At 33.5% G+C, this 16320-nt stretch overlaps 2 protein-coding genes across 7 annotated transcripts in view; both read right to left on the bottom strand.

Annotated features, from left to right (window-relative positions):
- The window catches only part of LOC146748059 (serine/threonine-protein phosphatase 5-like), a 28580-nt gene extending 28159 nt beyond the window's left edge, over positions 1-421 (bottom strand). The window contains exon 1 of the mRNA XM_085508089.1: positions 244-421. Within this exon, the coding sequence (XP_085364215.1) occupies positions 244-373 (130 nt within the window). The 5' untranslated portion in view covers positions 374-421. The remainder of the gene's footprint in view (positions 1-243) is intronic.
- A 6292-nt stretch (positions 422-6713) lies between these two features.
- Positions 6714-16320, bottom strand: part of LOC100376487 (synaptosomal-associated protein 25-like) — a 67287-nt gene continuing 57680 nt past the window's right edge. For 3 of the 6 annotated variants that reach the window (XM_085508053.1, XM_085508059.1, XM_085508072.1), the window contains 2 exons: positions 14744-14888; positions 6714-10635 (listed from right to left, as the gene is read on the bottom strand). In XM_085508053.1, coding sequence (XP_085364179.1) covers positions 10567-10635; positions 14744-14888 — 214 coding nt within the window. In that variant the 3' untranslated portion in view covers positions 6714-10566. The remainder of the gene's footprint in view (positions 10636-14743; positions 14889-16320) is intronic. The other 3 variants (XM_085508050.1, XM_078013005.2, XM_085508063.1) reach the window with 2 other exon arrangements.

The raw sequence follows: 16320 nt of genomic DNA, 5'->3' as shown, positions 1-16320 counted from the left end.
CATTAAACTTTATGCACCTTTATTATTCTTGCAAGTATGTTTTAAGATTTTTGTAAGCACGTCTACATTTGCTTAAATTACCAAAATTGTCCGTAAAAACTACACGAGCACACGGATTTCATGAAGTAGGTCAAACCGCAATGTGACAAGAAACAACATCAATGCCGGTTCTACTAGTGTCAATGGAAAGATGCTCCCATAAAAACAATAAACCTGCGTAAAGACCGTAATTGTATACACTACCTTTGAAATATTCATTTGCCTTTTCTTTCAATTCATCGGCCTTTTTCATGTCTTCTTCATCTACGTCCATTATTTCGACTTTCCCGTTGATATTATCGTCCACGACTGGGTCAACACAGGGCGACGCCATTTTCGAACTATGAAGCGAATTACCCTTTTCTGCAGAAGTGTGCGCCCTCACGCAATACTATGAATATGCGCTTTTGTTTTTCAGTGTTAAAATCAGACTCACAAATATATACATATATGTTTGTTGTTTATATTTAAGTTAGGCACTGAGATATCAGTTGAACGAACAGACACACATACACGTCTTACCGACGTTGTGACAACACATATTAACTTTTAATATAGTTTTGATATGAACTTGATTTAAACGTGTTCCCATATATGGATTCCAAGATATGACAAACAATACTAAATTCATACAAATAATGAGTAATAAGAACATTTCACTAATTAAAGAAACCATAAAGTACATCGAACAGTGTTACAACATAAGAAATACATTACCGGCATAAATAAACAACATATGCCATATTCTTACATGATGTCGTTAAGGTCATTATACAAAACCAAAAACACCAGTGGAAGACAGGTTATGCTCCCATTGTAATGAAGTTGAAAATGAGGGACATCATTTAATACATTGTAAATTGTACACAAAACAAAGAGACACAATGTTTCACACTATCAACAGTGTAAATGCAAATTTCCTGAATTTGGATAAAGAAAAACAATTTAAACATATCTTACAATCAAAAGATAAAGATACTATTATAGCCCTCTATGTGTACTTGAGTAACAGTAAATGAACAAACAAAAGAATACACTCAGTCACACTTATTTAATTTTTTATTTACTCAACTTTCGCCTACTTACTTTTTTAGTTATTCATTATTAACTTTATTACAATTTAAACACCAAATTAGAAATGTAAAATTTTCTACACGGTTGTAATAAAGCTGTTATCTATCTATCTATTGTAAAATTGTCTTACTATTCACGGATAGTTTTATGTCCGCTCAACTATGTAAAAACTTTATTAACTCGTTAACCAAAAAAGAAATGTCACATTATCTTTACGGTATTAATAAAGAATTCTATTCTATTCTATATGGTTGCATTTTAATTGAGAGTTTGATTAAATCAGGCTCAGCTCTGAAGTTTTGAATGTGAGAAAATTGTGCGATTACTTCATAACCATAACGATAATTCTTCATTCACCTTAGGTAACCTATCTTTTGGACCTTGAGAAGATTCAATTTCCATGCCAATCTGCATGAAACCCAAGCTTGGAGTGAAGAGTAACCAGGTATGGATTGTATTTAGACACGTGCCAGAATCTGCCAAGTTGGTGATAACACGAAGGATTCCTTATATACACTAGAATTGGCATCACAATATTTGCATCCATTAACATATTTGTAGCTTAGAATATACGTTTACTGTAAAACATGTGTTTCTTCCTTGCATGTTATTTTAGCTATTTTAGCTAATCTGTAATTTTGCATATTCAAGGTGTGATTAATTTAACAAAGCATTAATCGCAATGAAATAGTTGACAGCTAAATTAAGCTTCAGCCCTTAATTCAAATTCCCTAATTTGCATGCAGCTATTTTAATGTGTATACCAATTGATTATACACTGTTCCCTTGATAATTTTGCGGAATATTAAAGGGACAAGCTGAGGCAGCCCCTCTAGTTTATTATGTCACAACAATTACTACCAATATTTGTTTAAGTTACGGTAGATAAAGAGGGTTTGAGTCTGAATCTAAGAAATGAAGCTGCAGGCACCACAGTTGATTTAATAATCCCTATTAAGACATAGTGTGAATGCAATGCCAACATTGCAAAACAAAAAAAATACAAAAAAACTTGAAGGGAGCTGACATGATTTGAAATGATGATGCCTCAAATGAAAGTAATTAGATACCTAATATTTACAATATAGAACACTAAGCCTAGCTAAGCTAAGAGTTCCAGGGTAAACTAAGTGTGTGTGAGACCCAGTCTGTAATAACTGGTACATGCTTTTAGGAGAGAGAACTTGAAGGTAATAAGAAATGAATGTTTTGTGTGATTCCAGTGCCTCAGTGCAAGCACATTGTCTAACACTGTAACATCACAAAACGCGTACATGGAGTTATGATTGTATCACCCCCTGTGGGGCATCTGCCTTAGAGTATGCAAAGCTGATCGTCTTCAGATCCATCTGGAAAATGTGGTACAACTTGCTGGCAACTGCTGTATACCCTCTGTTTGGCAAGTGAATATTGAATACCCCTAGATGCCAGTGTTCACTTCCGACAATGCCCGAGCATCATATGCATTGGGAACTGGATCGGCTGCCCCCTTGAATCAACTGTGGGTTGAAAATAGGGGAGGCTGGTTCATCAGGTCTTTGGTACTAAAGAGGTGGTCAGTTAATAAGGTGACTGAGTCAGACTAAAGGACTGCTAAATGATCATCACATCTCCTGTCTGAAGCCAAAGCGACCAGAAATAGTATCTTCCTTAATCCATTATCAAGTGATGCAGTATATATTGAGGCTTGTGGGGAACTCGGTAAAGACACTAACAACGATGACCAACATGGTGTAGCTTACCATGGCAGTGCCATAGTGCACATGCAAAGCAGCCCCTTGAGCAGTGCATCAGTGAACTCATGCCCCTCTGCACCTGATTGGCAGGCAGACTGGGAGGTCAAGGTACTGTATAATGCTCTTGTGTGCAATGTGGTCGAGAAACATGAGCGCCCACCGATGTCATCATACTGACCACTTTCATTAGTTTCTGAAGTGTGGTCATTGGCTGAGAAAATATACAGGCTAAACCTCTTGATTTCGTTGCCATGTTTGATCAAGTGATGAAAAATACAAGCTCCAGTACCTACCTCTGTCCCCAAGTACAGGGTTTGGGATGTCTTTGACTGTACTTGACTTGGTATGCAGAAGTTGGCTTGCTGGGTGTATTAATTGGTATGTGAAGGTATGCAGGGCACCATAAGATGTTTGGCGTACTGCCTGACAGATGGTGCAGTAACCATCCAAGGGTGACAAATCTACTACCAGTCTTCTCGGCTGAATCTTTAGGTAAAAGAAACAGGTTTGCATAGAAACCAAGCATGGTTATTGGGCATGGGAATAATTATGTGCCTTTGAATAGGGTTATATCAGGTATATGCCTGCTATCAACTCTCATCCACGGAATCCAGATTCCATGCAGACCCATGTGCATGAACCTAACCGGATATTGAGAACACCGGCGATTCTTAACCATATATTGAGAACACCCGTGATTCCTTACACACAGTGGGTTAATTGGCCAAAACATTATTTACATACATTACATTTGTTACATTGTTTACATTTTATTAGTAGATTTATGACTTTTTATCTAGCATGTAATTTATATAATTAAAGATATAGTTAATTGAAGAAAACGTATATTCTACAATGAAATAGTTGACACTTTGGATAATTAAGACCCATGTGTAAGTCAAATTCTCTATTTCAACATGTTTTACAGTAATAATAGCCTTATCTCACTTGCTGATCAACAGATGACACACGAGCAGCAAATAAGCAGACAAGTTTGCAACATGAACAATTCTCCTTGCCACAGACACACTATCATACAGATTTCGACTCCAAGATGTGATTGCAATATCAAACCACGCCTGTCAAAATACAAATGCAAAATGTAAATACATTGTTGCAGATATTGATTGAAAAGCTGAAATTATTATTATGCAAATCACGTAATTAATATGCACAGATGTGAATGTAATATAATTTGTGCTAATGTATTCCAGAGCAACTCTACCACAAGTCTGATTTTTTGAGATATAATCAATATCACAGAGCATCTTTGAACCAAATTTCAATGAAATGTGATGATTATGCACATTGTGCAAGCCGCCAAATCAGCAATTAGTATTTTAACCCAAAACTAATGTATTGTTCCCAGGCCTTATATACAAAGTCTTATTGAAATGCAATAATTGGGGTTTTTTGAAAACAAATTAATTCTTAAAAACTTAAATTATTATGCAAGTTAGGTAATTTATTATTGATTTATATAAACCCAAACTCATTAGATCATTACATGGTCTTAGAGTATATATGTACCAAGATGAATTGAAATAAGATAAGTGCATGAGACATTAATGGAAAACCTGAATAATTATGAAAATTAGGTAATTAATATGCACAGATTTTAATGTAAAATTAAGGTCTGCACAATGTCACAGACTATCTATGTACCAGGTTAAATTGAAATGTGATTAGAACTCGAGATATTGATGTCCTAGAGCATCTACATACCAAGTTTCATTGAAATGTCATGAGTATATACCAGTTTATTGAAATATTAGTGAAAAGGCCAAAAAATTACTAATTATGCAAATTCGTTATTTATTATGCACAGATATTAAGTAAAAACTTATCAGGTCTGTGAATTGTCCTATGACATCTATGTAGATAACAGTGGAAAAGGCAAACATTGACTAATCATTATGCGAATTATTGAATTTTTACCCAAAACTAATCAGTTCTGTGCATGGTCCCAGAGGATCTATGTACCAAGTGTCATCAAAATCTAATGAGCAGTTCTTTAGATATCAGTGGAACAGTCATGGAACAGCTAAAAATTAGCCAATTATCATGCAAATTAGGTAATTAATATCTATGCATCAATTTTCTTTTAAAAATCAACATAGACGCACACACACACACACACACACACATACATACAGACACACTAACCACAAAGACTTCCATTTGTGTGCTTTGCACACAGGAGTCATAAAAATGCAATTCAAAGCATGTGCAATATCAATATCAGCACTGTAGCTACTTTGCATAATTTTCAGCGGATCAACTTCTGATGAACCAATTTTCATCTACACTGAAGGCACTTACAGTATGTTTGTTTACAGTACATCAAGACAATTGTGTACTTTATATGAGCCATGTTTTTGACACACGCCCATAGTATTAAAGTACAATGTATGAGGGCAAGCAATATCAACTTTTTAAGTTACCAAGTTTAGACATAATTGGACAGTTCGAATCCAAGCATAAATGTGTCAAAAAGTGCTGAATTATCTTGAAAAACAGGGTGATTCTGTGCAAGGTTGGAAATCTCGACCAACTGCCTGAAGCCCCACTGAGTTCATGCGAGTTTTTCAGATCATGGGGATGTTACTTCCAAGACCTTGTGAGATGAGTTAGTGTACATGTACCTTACCAGATAGTGTTATAACTATCATCTACAGGTCTGTATGTTGCACCAGCCTGATGTGAAGAGCCCACGGTACATTGATCCCCAACAATCTGATACAGACACACCCATCTTCAGGACAAAAGAAATGCAATTGCTGTTACAAAATAACGTCTTGCAACACCCCATGCTGTACTGAAGTCCATTCTCAGAAACCATTTCTGAGCTGACATTGGGCAAGACATTCAAGCCCAATTTTAGGGTGCAGGCAAAGCTGGAGTTGTGAATCAGCTGACCATCAATATATGAATGTACTTATCAGTAAAACTAATGTCTTTGATATGAAGTGTAGTGTTGAAAGGGATACAAACTGAAGACTTCAATAGTAAAGACAAATTTTTGTGGAAGGGTATATGGAAGTAAGCTGATCATTGTCAGCATATCTTTTGTAGAGGAAGCTGCAAACAGGAAATATAAAATGTTTTAGTCACTCAAAACCAGGATTGGTTGGCAAGTTCTCACCAAAACACATGGGGGAATAGAACTTGGATAAAGGAACCATTTTGCAAACAGTTCCACGACAGGTGGTCATGACTGTGGTTTTTCCCTTCACGGGCCAGATGATAACTAAATTCATTTTTATAGCATACATATGGGTAAAATGTCCAACCAACAGCCTTGTGGCAATGAGTGGGATTAAAGTTGGGACATCAAATTTGTTGGTCTGACTGTCAGCAGAAACTTCAACCATTCATGGGCAGTCGCACATTGTTTGCTCACATTTGATGTTCATTTTGAATTTTATATCTTCACACTTGTGTAGTTAGTTCTAACTTTGCTAATGAATTTATAGACATTCACCTGACATCAGTTTTGCAGCACTGTAGACAACCAGTAGACTTGGTGCCACCGAAATAGACATCACAGATTACTTTTTAGGTGATCAAAGTTTTAGTAGACTTGTGTCAAAACATGATTGTATTTGTAGATCACAATAATGCAAAATGCATCACTGGAAGTCACAGAAGCCATACAAGGTTGAAAAGTTCATTATGCACACTCCTGTGCTATAAAATTTAGTGATTACAGACCTAATCAAACTACACAATCACATTAGATGTGTATATCCATTACTACTTCTGAATAGCATAGATAAAACTGCTGTCCATCACGACTTGCACTGCCTTAGTTAAGCTAACCTGATTATATGAATCAGAAGTGTGATACGCATGACAAAGTAATTGTTTCATCCTGCACCAATTCTTTATTGTCTTAGTAATAAGCAACGTAATTAGGAGATCAGAATAACATTGTAAAGACTGAAAATATGAAAAATTTAGGATAAATGTAGGAGAGATAGATAAGGTGAAATTATAACTAGTTACACTGTTGACATAGAATAACTGTACTATACATTGAAATTTTAACTATATGTACAACAATGAAATAAAATGAGTTTCCTGTAGTAGATCAAATATTTGTTGACAACTCTCTTGGACAGTCACATATATATATATATAGATATTGGCAGGAAATAAAAATGAGCTTGACAATAACATCCTTGGGTCGTCAGGGTATATTCTTCATTTGATTAGAATACAGATCATATACGATGCTTGCTGTTCTTCAATATCAATATTTTCCTTCATAATTCTGGAGAAACTGTCACGTGGTGATCACAATATTTGAAATTTTTAATTTCTTATCCATATGTCTGGTGTAAACACAATGGTCTAACAAGTCTTTTTTCCAAATCAAAAATGTATCTGTTTCAACCAAAGCTCAATTCCATCATAAACCTTTTGTCTTACAGAATGACAGTGAATTGCTTAAAGCTAAAATTTCCAGCTTCCAAAAGTAGTTATTGGTCAGCTGAAATTGAACAGCTTTGTTCATATAAATTGATATGCAATAAGCTTTTTTTTCAAACTTCACATATGTAGAAATGTCTTGACTAATACCACTTGCTGTTCAGTTTGTTTTTATAAAATGCAGATACAAAATGTAGATGCATAGCCAATTGTGTCAATGCAATAGACAGTTACTGAAACTTGGGTTAGAAAACAGAATAAAATTTGCAGTGAAACTCAATATATTGCACTCTGAGATTCAATTATTTGACAGAAGTAATCCGTTTCAACCCAATAATATGGGATCAAAATCCACAAATAATGTCGATTAACATAATTTCAAAATGCGATAAAAGAGAAAAAAAAACGACAATCTTAAAAAACATCTGGTAAATATAAATTTAAATAAAATTGTTGTTACAAACATGGTTTGACACAAGACAACATTATGGTCATGTTGACTTCAAAACAAATAAACAACAAAGACAAAGTCATAATCAGTGATAACTGGGTGTTTTATCTTCACTAATAATTACTACAATTTATAGCTTGCATAAATAACTTATTGTACATGTAGTATTAAAATCGGTCTATGAATCTGAGAAATTTATGACTATGTAAATAAACCCTACAAGTTTAAAAGGCAGAAAGAATACTTGGAAGAAAGTCATACAAAACAATGAATGCAAGAAAAAATGTTCTATACATTAAAAATGTGTGAACCAATTCACTGTCTCATACTGCATAGATGGTAACACACTTGTGCAGACTTAGACATGGTGCTATCCAATCGTCAAATTGTTTCAGTACAATATTCTTAGTATGTAGCTGTTTGACCCAGAGGGTAACGAATAAATGAAGCCAGGTTTTACTAAACAATTTAAATATCAAATATCTACTACTGAGATAATGAAAGGTTGCATAAGATAACAAAGATTTACAATTACATTTACAGATGCTGAAAAACAAGTCATCAGTGTAAAGCAGATGCTAGTTAATTTAAGTACATGGACAAAATACATCATTAATGTGATGTTATATAAGTACAATTAACACTGATTGATAATTCAAGTATAATGGTCTTAATACACTTTATATATTCATTGAATTTGCAAAACTATATACTAAATGACACTGACAAGATAAAATAAAATGTCCATAATTGAGATATACACATCAGCTTTTATGATATTACTGGGAATAATGTCTGTACTCATTCTTTTGTTCATAAACATCATGGTTTCCGGCCACCGATCACAATAATCTTTACAATTTATATACAATTTACAATACTTGTCTTCATGGAATGCTCTTTCCAAATTGTTTGTTATATAGAACAATATTTAAGAGAAATACATTTCCTAAGATATAATTATTACTTATCTGCATGGATGAGCTCCAGAACTCATGAATAAAATATCCAACATATTAAGCTAAAATATTTCACAAACAAAACAGTAGTTATTAATGTAATTTACTTAAAATGACTCCTTAGAAATATTTCAATGCCACAAAGAGCTGGCATTTCATTCATGAGTTAGGACTTCAAAAATTCAAAACTATGACAGCGATTTTCCGGATATGGTTTAAATAAAGAACCAAGTACTGCCAGCAGGGACCTGGGAATTCAACAACTTCACAATGCAAAATATTTCAACACTAACTCTATTGTTTTCGCAGGATGTCTTTTGCTCTTTTGTCAGCTTTGGTGATGCGCTGGTCAAGTGATTCAGTCTACACAGTGCAAGAGGCAACAAAAAAGGACTATTAACACACTGGTAGAAATCACAATAAGGAAAATAAAACATAGGGATAACATAAAACAAATACCCATACACATAATACTCCTGTAGATACAAAAAAAAATTACAACATGCATTATATACAATAAAAAGTTAACTCAAAAGTTAACTCAAAACATTACTGCAGCTAAAAATTTGGGAAACAAATAATTTAGGGACTGTACACTACCCAGGAATACAAATCTGTAGAGGCAACAATTAAGGTAAAATGTTAAAAGAAAACTGGAAGGCAAACTAAATTACATTACATGCTACATGTAGGGACAGGTTGGGGAGTGGTTGGAGTAAACACAGGTAGCAGACACTTACCATTATAAAAGCATTATGTGAATTAAATTGTTATATGTGATTGTAAAGGTTAACAGTTTTATATTTTTACTTTTCACATGAGAGTACTAAAGATGAATGAAAATCAATTTTATCATGACACAAATAGGTGCAGTTAGTTATCAAGTTGTGTAGCAACTTCCCAGGCTCATGTGGCAACCTTACTCCTTTAACAGTTGTTGAGTTCTCTTGGTGGCTAAACCAATACGGTCCACATTCAACCGACTCTGAATGTACAACACCAAAGAATACATCCAAGTTTTGGTGAAGGCGGGTAAATAATATGATGGCCAATAAAACGACACAACACAAAAGAAAGAAAAAGAAAGAGAGAAGAGAACTTTATTAAATATGTGGAGATTTCATTTAAACTATCTCATATAGTAAACATGAGTATATACTGTAATGCTGGAAGATAAATAAAGTTTTAAAGGACATACAATGTAGCCAATTAAATGCAGATAAATTGAAATCATTCTTCATACTTAGTGTGATTCTACTCAGTTCTGGTCAATGAGATGGTTCACCATGACATTCAGAAACTTATCAATATATTTCTATTATTCTACTGATGTTAAAAACAAAATACAATGAAAATCTTAGCAGCAATGATGATGATGTCCCGAATAAATAGAATAAAGTTAGCATAAGCTGTCCTAGACAATTGTCACTAGTATCACAAGTGTGATGCTATTCAATAGCTATATCTAGAATTATCTAAACAGTGTATTGTTTTCATTATGAGAAAGGGTATGCTAGAAATTTAGAGCGAAAAAATCAATTGTCGAGTGCAACTAAGCATTAAATATACAACCACAATTAATATTGCTATATCCTGTTGTATCGACTCTATTCAGTACAACAAATTTAAAAACTACATACAAGAAGAAAATAATCATTAATAGTTGATCAGTTGGGACGAGTCAACAAACAAGTTAGCCAGTCATGGACGGACATAGTCGATGTGATCCCTATGTAGCTTAACTGCCACTTAGCTGAGCTAACTGAGCTACTATAAGTATGCATACAAAGAAGTGAATATTTATATATATCAATGTCAAACTGTGCTGAGATAACTGCCTCATGCATTACTGTCCCAGCATTATTGCATCCTTTTAGTTTTGATGGAGAATCTTGGTGGCACGGGAGTTGGCCAGATTTATACGGTCCGCATTCAGTCGGCTCTATACATTTGCACAAAAAAATAAAAACCAAACACAAACAGGAAACAAGAAAAACAAAAGCAATAAAAAAAACGATACCATCAGCAATGACCAGAACACAGGATCAACCGAAAAATAATAAGGCCACCAAGAAAAACACAAAGAGAGAGAAAGAAGAAACAAAAATTACTAAATGATAAAAATGTTAATGATACATGAGAAAACAAGCCTGATTGCATGCAATAGTTAACGCACAACTTTTCTGCTTAGAGCACACAGTGGATTCATAGAATGGTTTTTTTCATCCATAGTCATTCTTTATTTACAATGACTTAACATGCAAGACCAAACATTTTTAAGCATGACTGCAGAGGTGTGACTTTAAATATTGCATACAGTGGCCAGTGAAAAGCATGGCAAGAATCTATAAATGGTAAATGAATAACTTTGCAAAAAAACAAGCTCAATAAAACAAGTTCATGTGAACTTTTATCTTGCTACAGGAAAATAATATTTCATTCATTGCTCATGCATATTATTACTAGTACCAATAGCAAACATCAACTGTGACCAAACAATCATCTTTCAAATTGTCTAACTATAAACCCCTTTGAGAAAAAAAATGTATTGCTGGCAGACACAAAAAATTGGTTACTGTCAGTGTTAGGCGAAGCTTCTTGATTGGGACAAGATGATGGACAGCCCTGCAGTTATGTTTATGTTAGGAATCCCTCCCCTTGTGAAGTAATTCGCTTGCCCGTGTATTAGCTTGGTGAATACGTGTGACATTTGAAGCACCCTGATAGAAGTAGAAAAGAAGCACAGAAGGAAAAAAAAAGTCATGCCAAGTAAAAAGTTAGTAACAGTAAAACAGAACCAGCAAGAGACAGTTAAACACATACATTACAGACCATGCTTCCATGTATGTTGACATGTATGTTTACATGCATAGTTTAAAGTGTCTGTGAAAAACCTTCTACCCTGATATCTAAAATCACTTGTTGCTAGATGAATATTATTTATTATAGTATTCAATTTCTACTATCTACTATCACTCATTTGATGCATTTCACATTTATTTCTAATTTGCAACTAGACACTGATAACGTCACAAGGAGATATTGCTGTTCAGCGTAGACATACATGTAGTAGTGGAACTGTGACAGTTTTGTTAAATATTTCTCATCTATTGACTGAATTAAACTACTAGTAAAATTTGTTTGACAAATCTTGGCCAACAAATATCATGCTATATTTAATCTTCCTCAGTGTCATATATGGACACATTCAATGACCTGATAAGTGACTGCATGTTATTCATGGGTCAATCACTTGACTCTGTGTCATATCTGTAAGATTTCGAGCTCATTGCAAAAAATTGAGATCCTAATTGGATCTAACAAACTTTTAACATAATTGTCGGGGGGCAGACTAGTGTAAACCTTGTTCTTAAATTGGATTTGCGTGTTCATTGTTTGTACCCCAGAAATAAAATAAAATCAATTTAATTGACAAAACTTTACTTCGTATTCAGTCAATTATTAAATATTCTATTAATAGAATTTTCATTTTATATCCTAGTAATACATGCACTAGTAAAAGAAATAAATAGTTTTATAGGTTCTTGCGAAGCTCCCTCAATTTGTCTTATGTTTGGTGGCATTGTTTCCTTTCTAGTGACAGGAAGGGGGCGTGGCTACAACTCTGACTCATTTCAATTTTACTTGAATACCATTCATTATTATTTTTAATTCACAAATATTCATTTTAGGGCAACATGAACCCCAAAAAATAATGTATTTGTGGGTATTTCACAGGCACTTTAAATATAAAGCAACATCAATTATTATATAAGAAGATACTGATATTCAGTGCTTTTATGTGCAGTGTGTTTGCATTTGATGAATTATTGGATATAAAGGAATGGTAAATGGAAAGAGTAACAAGTGACAGGTAGGGGAGTGGAGAACCAGGGAGTGTGATTGCAGGCAGGGGAAGATAATCTGGACCAAGATTGTTGCAATGCAAATAATTAATATAACTTATTGATCATACATATTAATTCTCATTCAGAAATTGAGAAAGCCAAAGCAGATGATATGGATGAGATGTATTAGTTGAGGGAAATATCAGGCATGATTAAAATAGGTTTTTGTTGAAAACGGAATAAGCAAAGTCTAAATAAGTATAAGTAGTTTTAATTTGGTATAAATACAGTAGAATTCACTCCAAACAATCACACAGAATGTAAAAGCTAATAAACGCTATGTATCTTCATGCAGATTTGAATGTTAGTCATTCCACGCTTGCAGAGAAGAACATGGTACATGCCTATTCTTTGAGTAGCTTTGTTGCACGAGTGTTTGCAACAGTGAGACGTTGAACATTGGACCCGGCCTGATACAGATAATAACCATGCCAATGCAAGATTTTGTACATCAAAATAGATTTTTAAATCATATGATGTAATCCAAAGAAAAAGTTGGAAGAAAAGAGAAGGAAAAACATATCATCAGTATTTTTGCTTAAATCAGAGAAAAAGTATTGAAAAAATCCATATATGTATAAGAAAAAGTTAAAATAGTTTTATTTTAATAAATTGAGAGATGTATTATTATTGTTAATATTATTATTGGTATCAAAGCCAGAGATGGAAAGATGAATAGTTAAGAGAGTCACTAATTTTGAGAGAAAGGATTAATGTGTTAGGTGCAGTCAACATACAAGTCACTATCATGACAAAACAGCAGTGCAGTTTACAAACAAACTGCTGAAAAAGATCCTACAAACAGTTACAAGAAAGAGAGTAACAAGAGAGAGTAACAAAAAAAAAAATATCAACACATTACTGTAGTGGGGTTCACAAAAGTAGTGACCAAAAAAAACAAACAGGTACAACAATCAATTTATTTGCCATGGTCACACACAGAGGGATAATAAAAGTTACTTTACACTTCAGATATTCGATTCTTCAAGTAATAAAATCCCACCCAATATACACACACACACACACAAAAATTTAATTTTGGTTGAGTTGCTTTAACTGATTTTTCCCCTAAAACGGTACTAGTCCCAGGAGATGTATAATCCCCGTACTCTAAAGGTTGAAACACATGTGACCATGGCATATAGTCTATATTGTTAGTCAGAGTTGGTTATTGCTAAATAGGTACAACCTATTAACGTCTATCTACAGGATATTTATAGGTACTAAGGAGTGAAATCCAACACGCCAACTATAATATACTAAACTGTTGTGCAAGAATACTACAAGAAAACACCCAAGGTAGGCTATATATACAGCAGATATCTAAGAGAAAGAGAAGTGCAGGAAGTGAAATGGCAATTCAGACATGCTTCATTAGATTTACAGAGAAATTGTCTCTGTTAAAAATCTAATTTTAGAAAGATCGTTAAAAGCGACGTGGAAATTGATGATAAATATCTAAGGAAGCATATCCATTGCATGAATTATAAGACAAACAATTAAATGCTGGTTGTATCAGAGAGAATAAAACTCTGTTACATCCATGTATTTACGTCGTCAAGTGATTCAGGGATGTACTCTATGGCATTCCACACTACACAGTCAACACCTAAAGGACTCCAAATTTTACAGTTAGACACAAGATATACTGCAACTATTTTACTGACAAAGCTTTAACACTCCTTGGAGAAAAGAACACTAATATTGGCAGATTAAAACTACACAGCTGGGATTTTGTGGGATGGGCAATGAATCATGACCATGATTTCCTGTGTTTTTTATTGTTAGCCATGCTAGCTGAATGATGCGCATAATAATTCAGCAGTCCCAAGTATAAGAATCCCAGATGTGCAAACATCAGTGCTACTATTTATTCAAACAAATGTAATCTCAATTTAATAAATTTCAAATAGTATTGTGTTATTGTACTTTTGACTGAAATGAGTGAGTCAATTGGTAGGTCAGCAACTTTAAATAGGAATTTAGTGTCAGAAATATAGTTTTATATTGACTGATCACAAAAATAATTTCAGGAAGAAATATTGCTTGATGAAAACAGTAGCACTGTGAATGAAAAAGGTAGAGGTAGAAAATATTAGAAAGGTATTGAAGAGATTGATGGTATAAACATGCCACACCCACCTTGTCATTGATGCGATCAACCTGCTTATTTTGTGCTTCAATTTCATTACCCATATCGATTGCCATATGTTTCAAATTGCCAACAATACCACTAACTTGACCAACATTCTCATCCATTTCAGTTTCTCTAGCATCATTAGTTATCCTGAAAGGCAATTATATGGTATGCTACAAATCCTGGCTTACATAGTCACATGCTGCCTTATAACAGTTGATTTATCACCATAATTTATATCAATAAAGCCTATTTTTTCTAGATACTGTATCACAGTGAAATAATCAATTTCAGATCAGGACTTCCATTCCTTTTTATAGAACCAGATTGAAAACGGGTGTTGGAACAAGTTCAAACAAGGATTGCCATGACAACTAGTCTATTGTATACCAGAAAGATTGGATATAGGTTACTGGTATATAAATTAGAATTATGGAAACTGAGCCAGAATGAAAACAAGTGCTAGAACAAGCAACAATCAGCATGTTGTGATATGACAGAGGCCATATTGAAACAAAAATAATGAGGGGGAATTTCCTCCTTATTTTAAAAAATCCACCCCTCCATCCATCCTGGATTTGGACCTATGCACCAAGTTTAATTGAAAACAGTAGTAGAAATATCAAAAAAAATTGTCTTATTTATGCAAATTAGGTTACAATTATGCACAGAATAAAGCCGAAACTAATCATGTCTGTGGATTACCCCACAGCATATATATTTCCAAGTTTCATTGGAATTTGATAAGTGGTTCTTGAGATATCAGAAAGTTGCCTGGTTTTAAATATGCAAATTAGGTAACTATTATGCATAGTTTCATCCCTAAACTAATCATATAGAAAAAATATAACAATATTCAATTATTATGCTGTAATGAAAAACAATAATTCATTTTAGATGTAATATATGAAAAAATATATATGCAAATATACTGTAAACAATTTGATATTGGCAGTTGGATGATATAATTGAGTTCATGCAAACAAATTTTCACAAAACTGTTAATCTCAATACCATTTTCACTGCTACAAAAATTCAAAATTTTCATGGACATTTGCTTCTCAGAAATTAAAAATTGACATTACAATGTCCATGCAACATACACTTTGTTTCTTTATTTGATGTATTATTTATATATTTAAATATATTATAAAAGCTTCTTTTCTTGAAAATCTAATCAATAATTTTATAATCAAAATTGACAGTGTCACATGATTATTTGTCACACAAAAAAACAGATCAGAGTTGTCAGATATAATCAATAAGGAAGGAATATTATGATATGACCACTGTCACTCCACTGTCAGTTTAATAATATTTAATGAGTAGAACAATTAATAAGATAAACAGTGATACCAATGACAAATTATTGCTCAATGCATGTAACTTGAGAAACCATAACATTCACACTTGATAATATCAATATCATCTCATATATATCTCATATAAGCTATACAAGCCAATTAACTGAATATACAGTTCATTCTAGAATGCATTAAATCAAAGTTTCTCATTCATGCCAAACATTCATTTAAGAAATATGTTAAAAGGAAGCTGGGATTGGACTATGGAATGTGACACC

This window comes from Saccoglossus kowalevskii, chromosome 2 (assembly GCF_978046115.1).
Source record: "Saccoglossus kowalevskii chromosome 2, keSacKowa6.1, whole genome shotgun sequence".
NCBI lineage: Eukaryota > Metazoa > Hemichordata > Enteropneusta > Harrimaniidae > Saccoglossus > Saccoglossus kowalevskii.
This window is presented reverse-complemented; position numbering and strand designations above follow the sequence as displayed.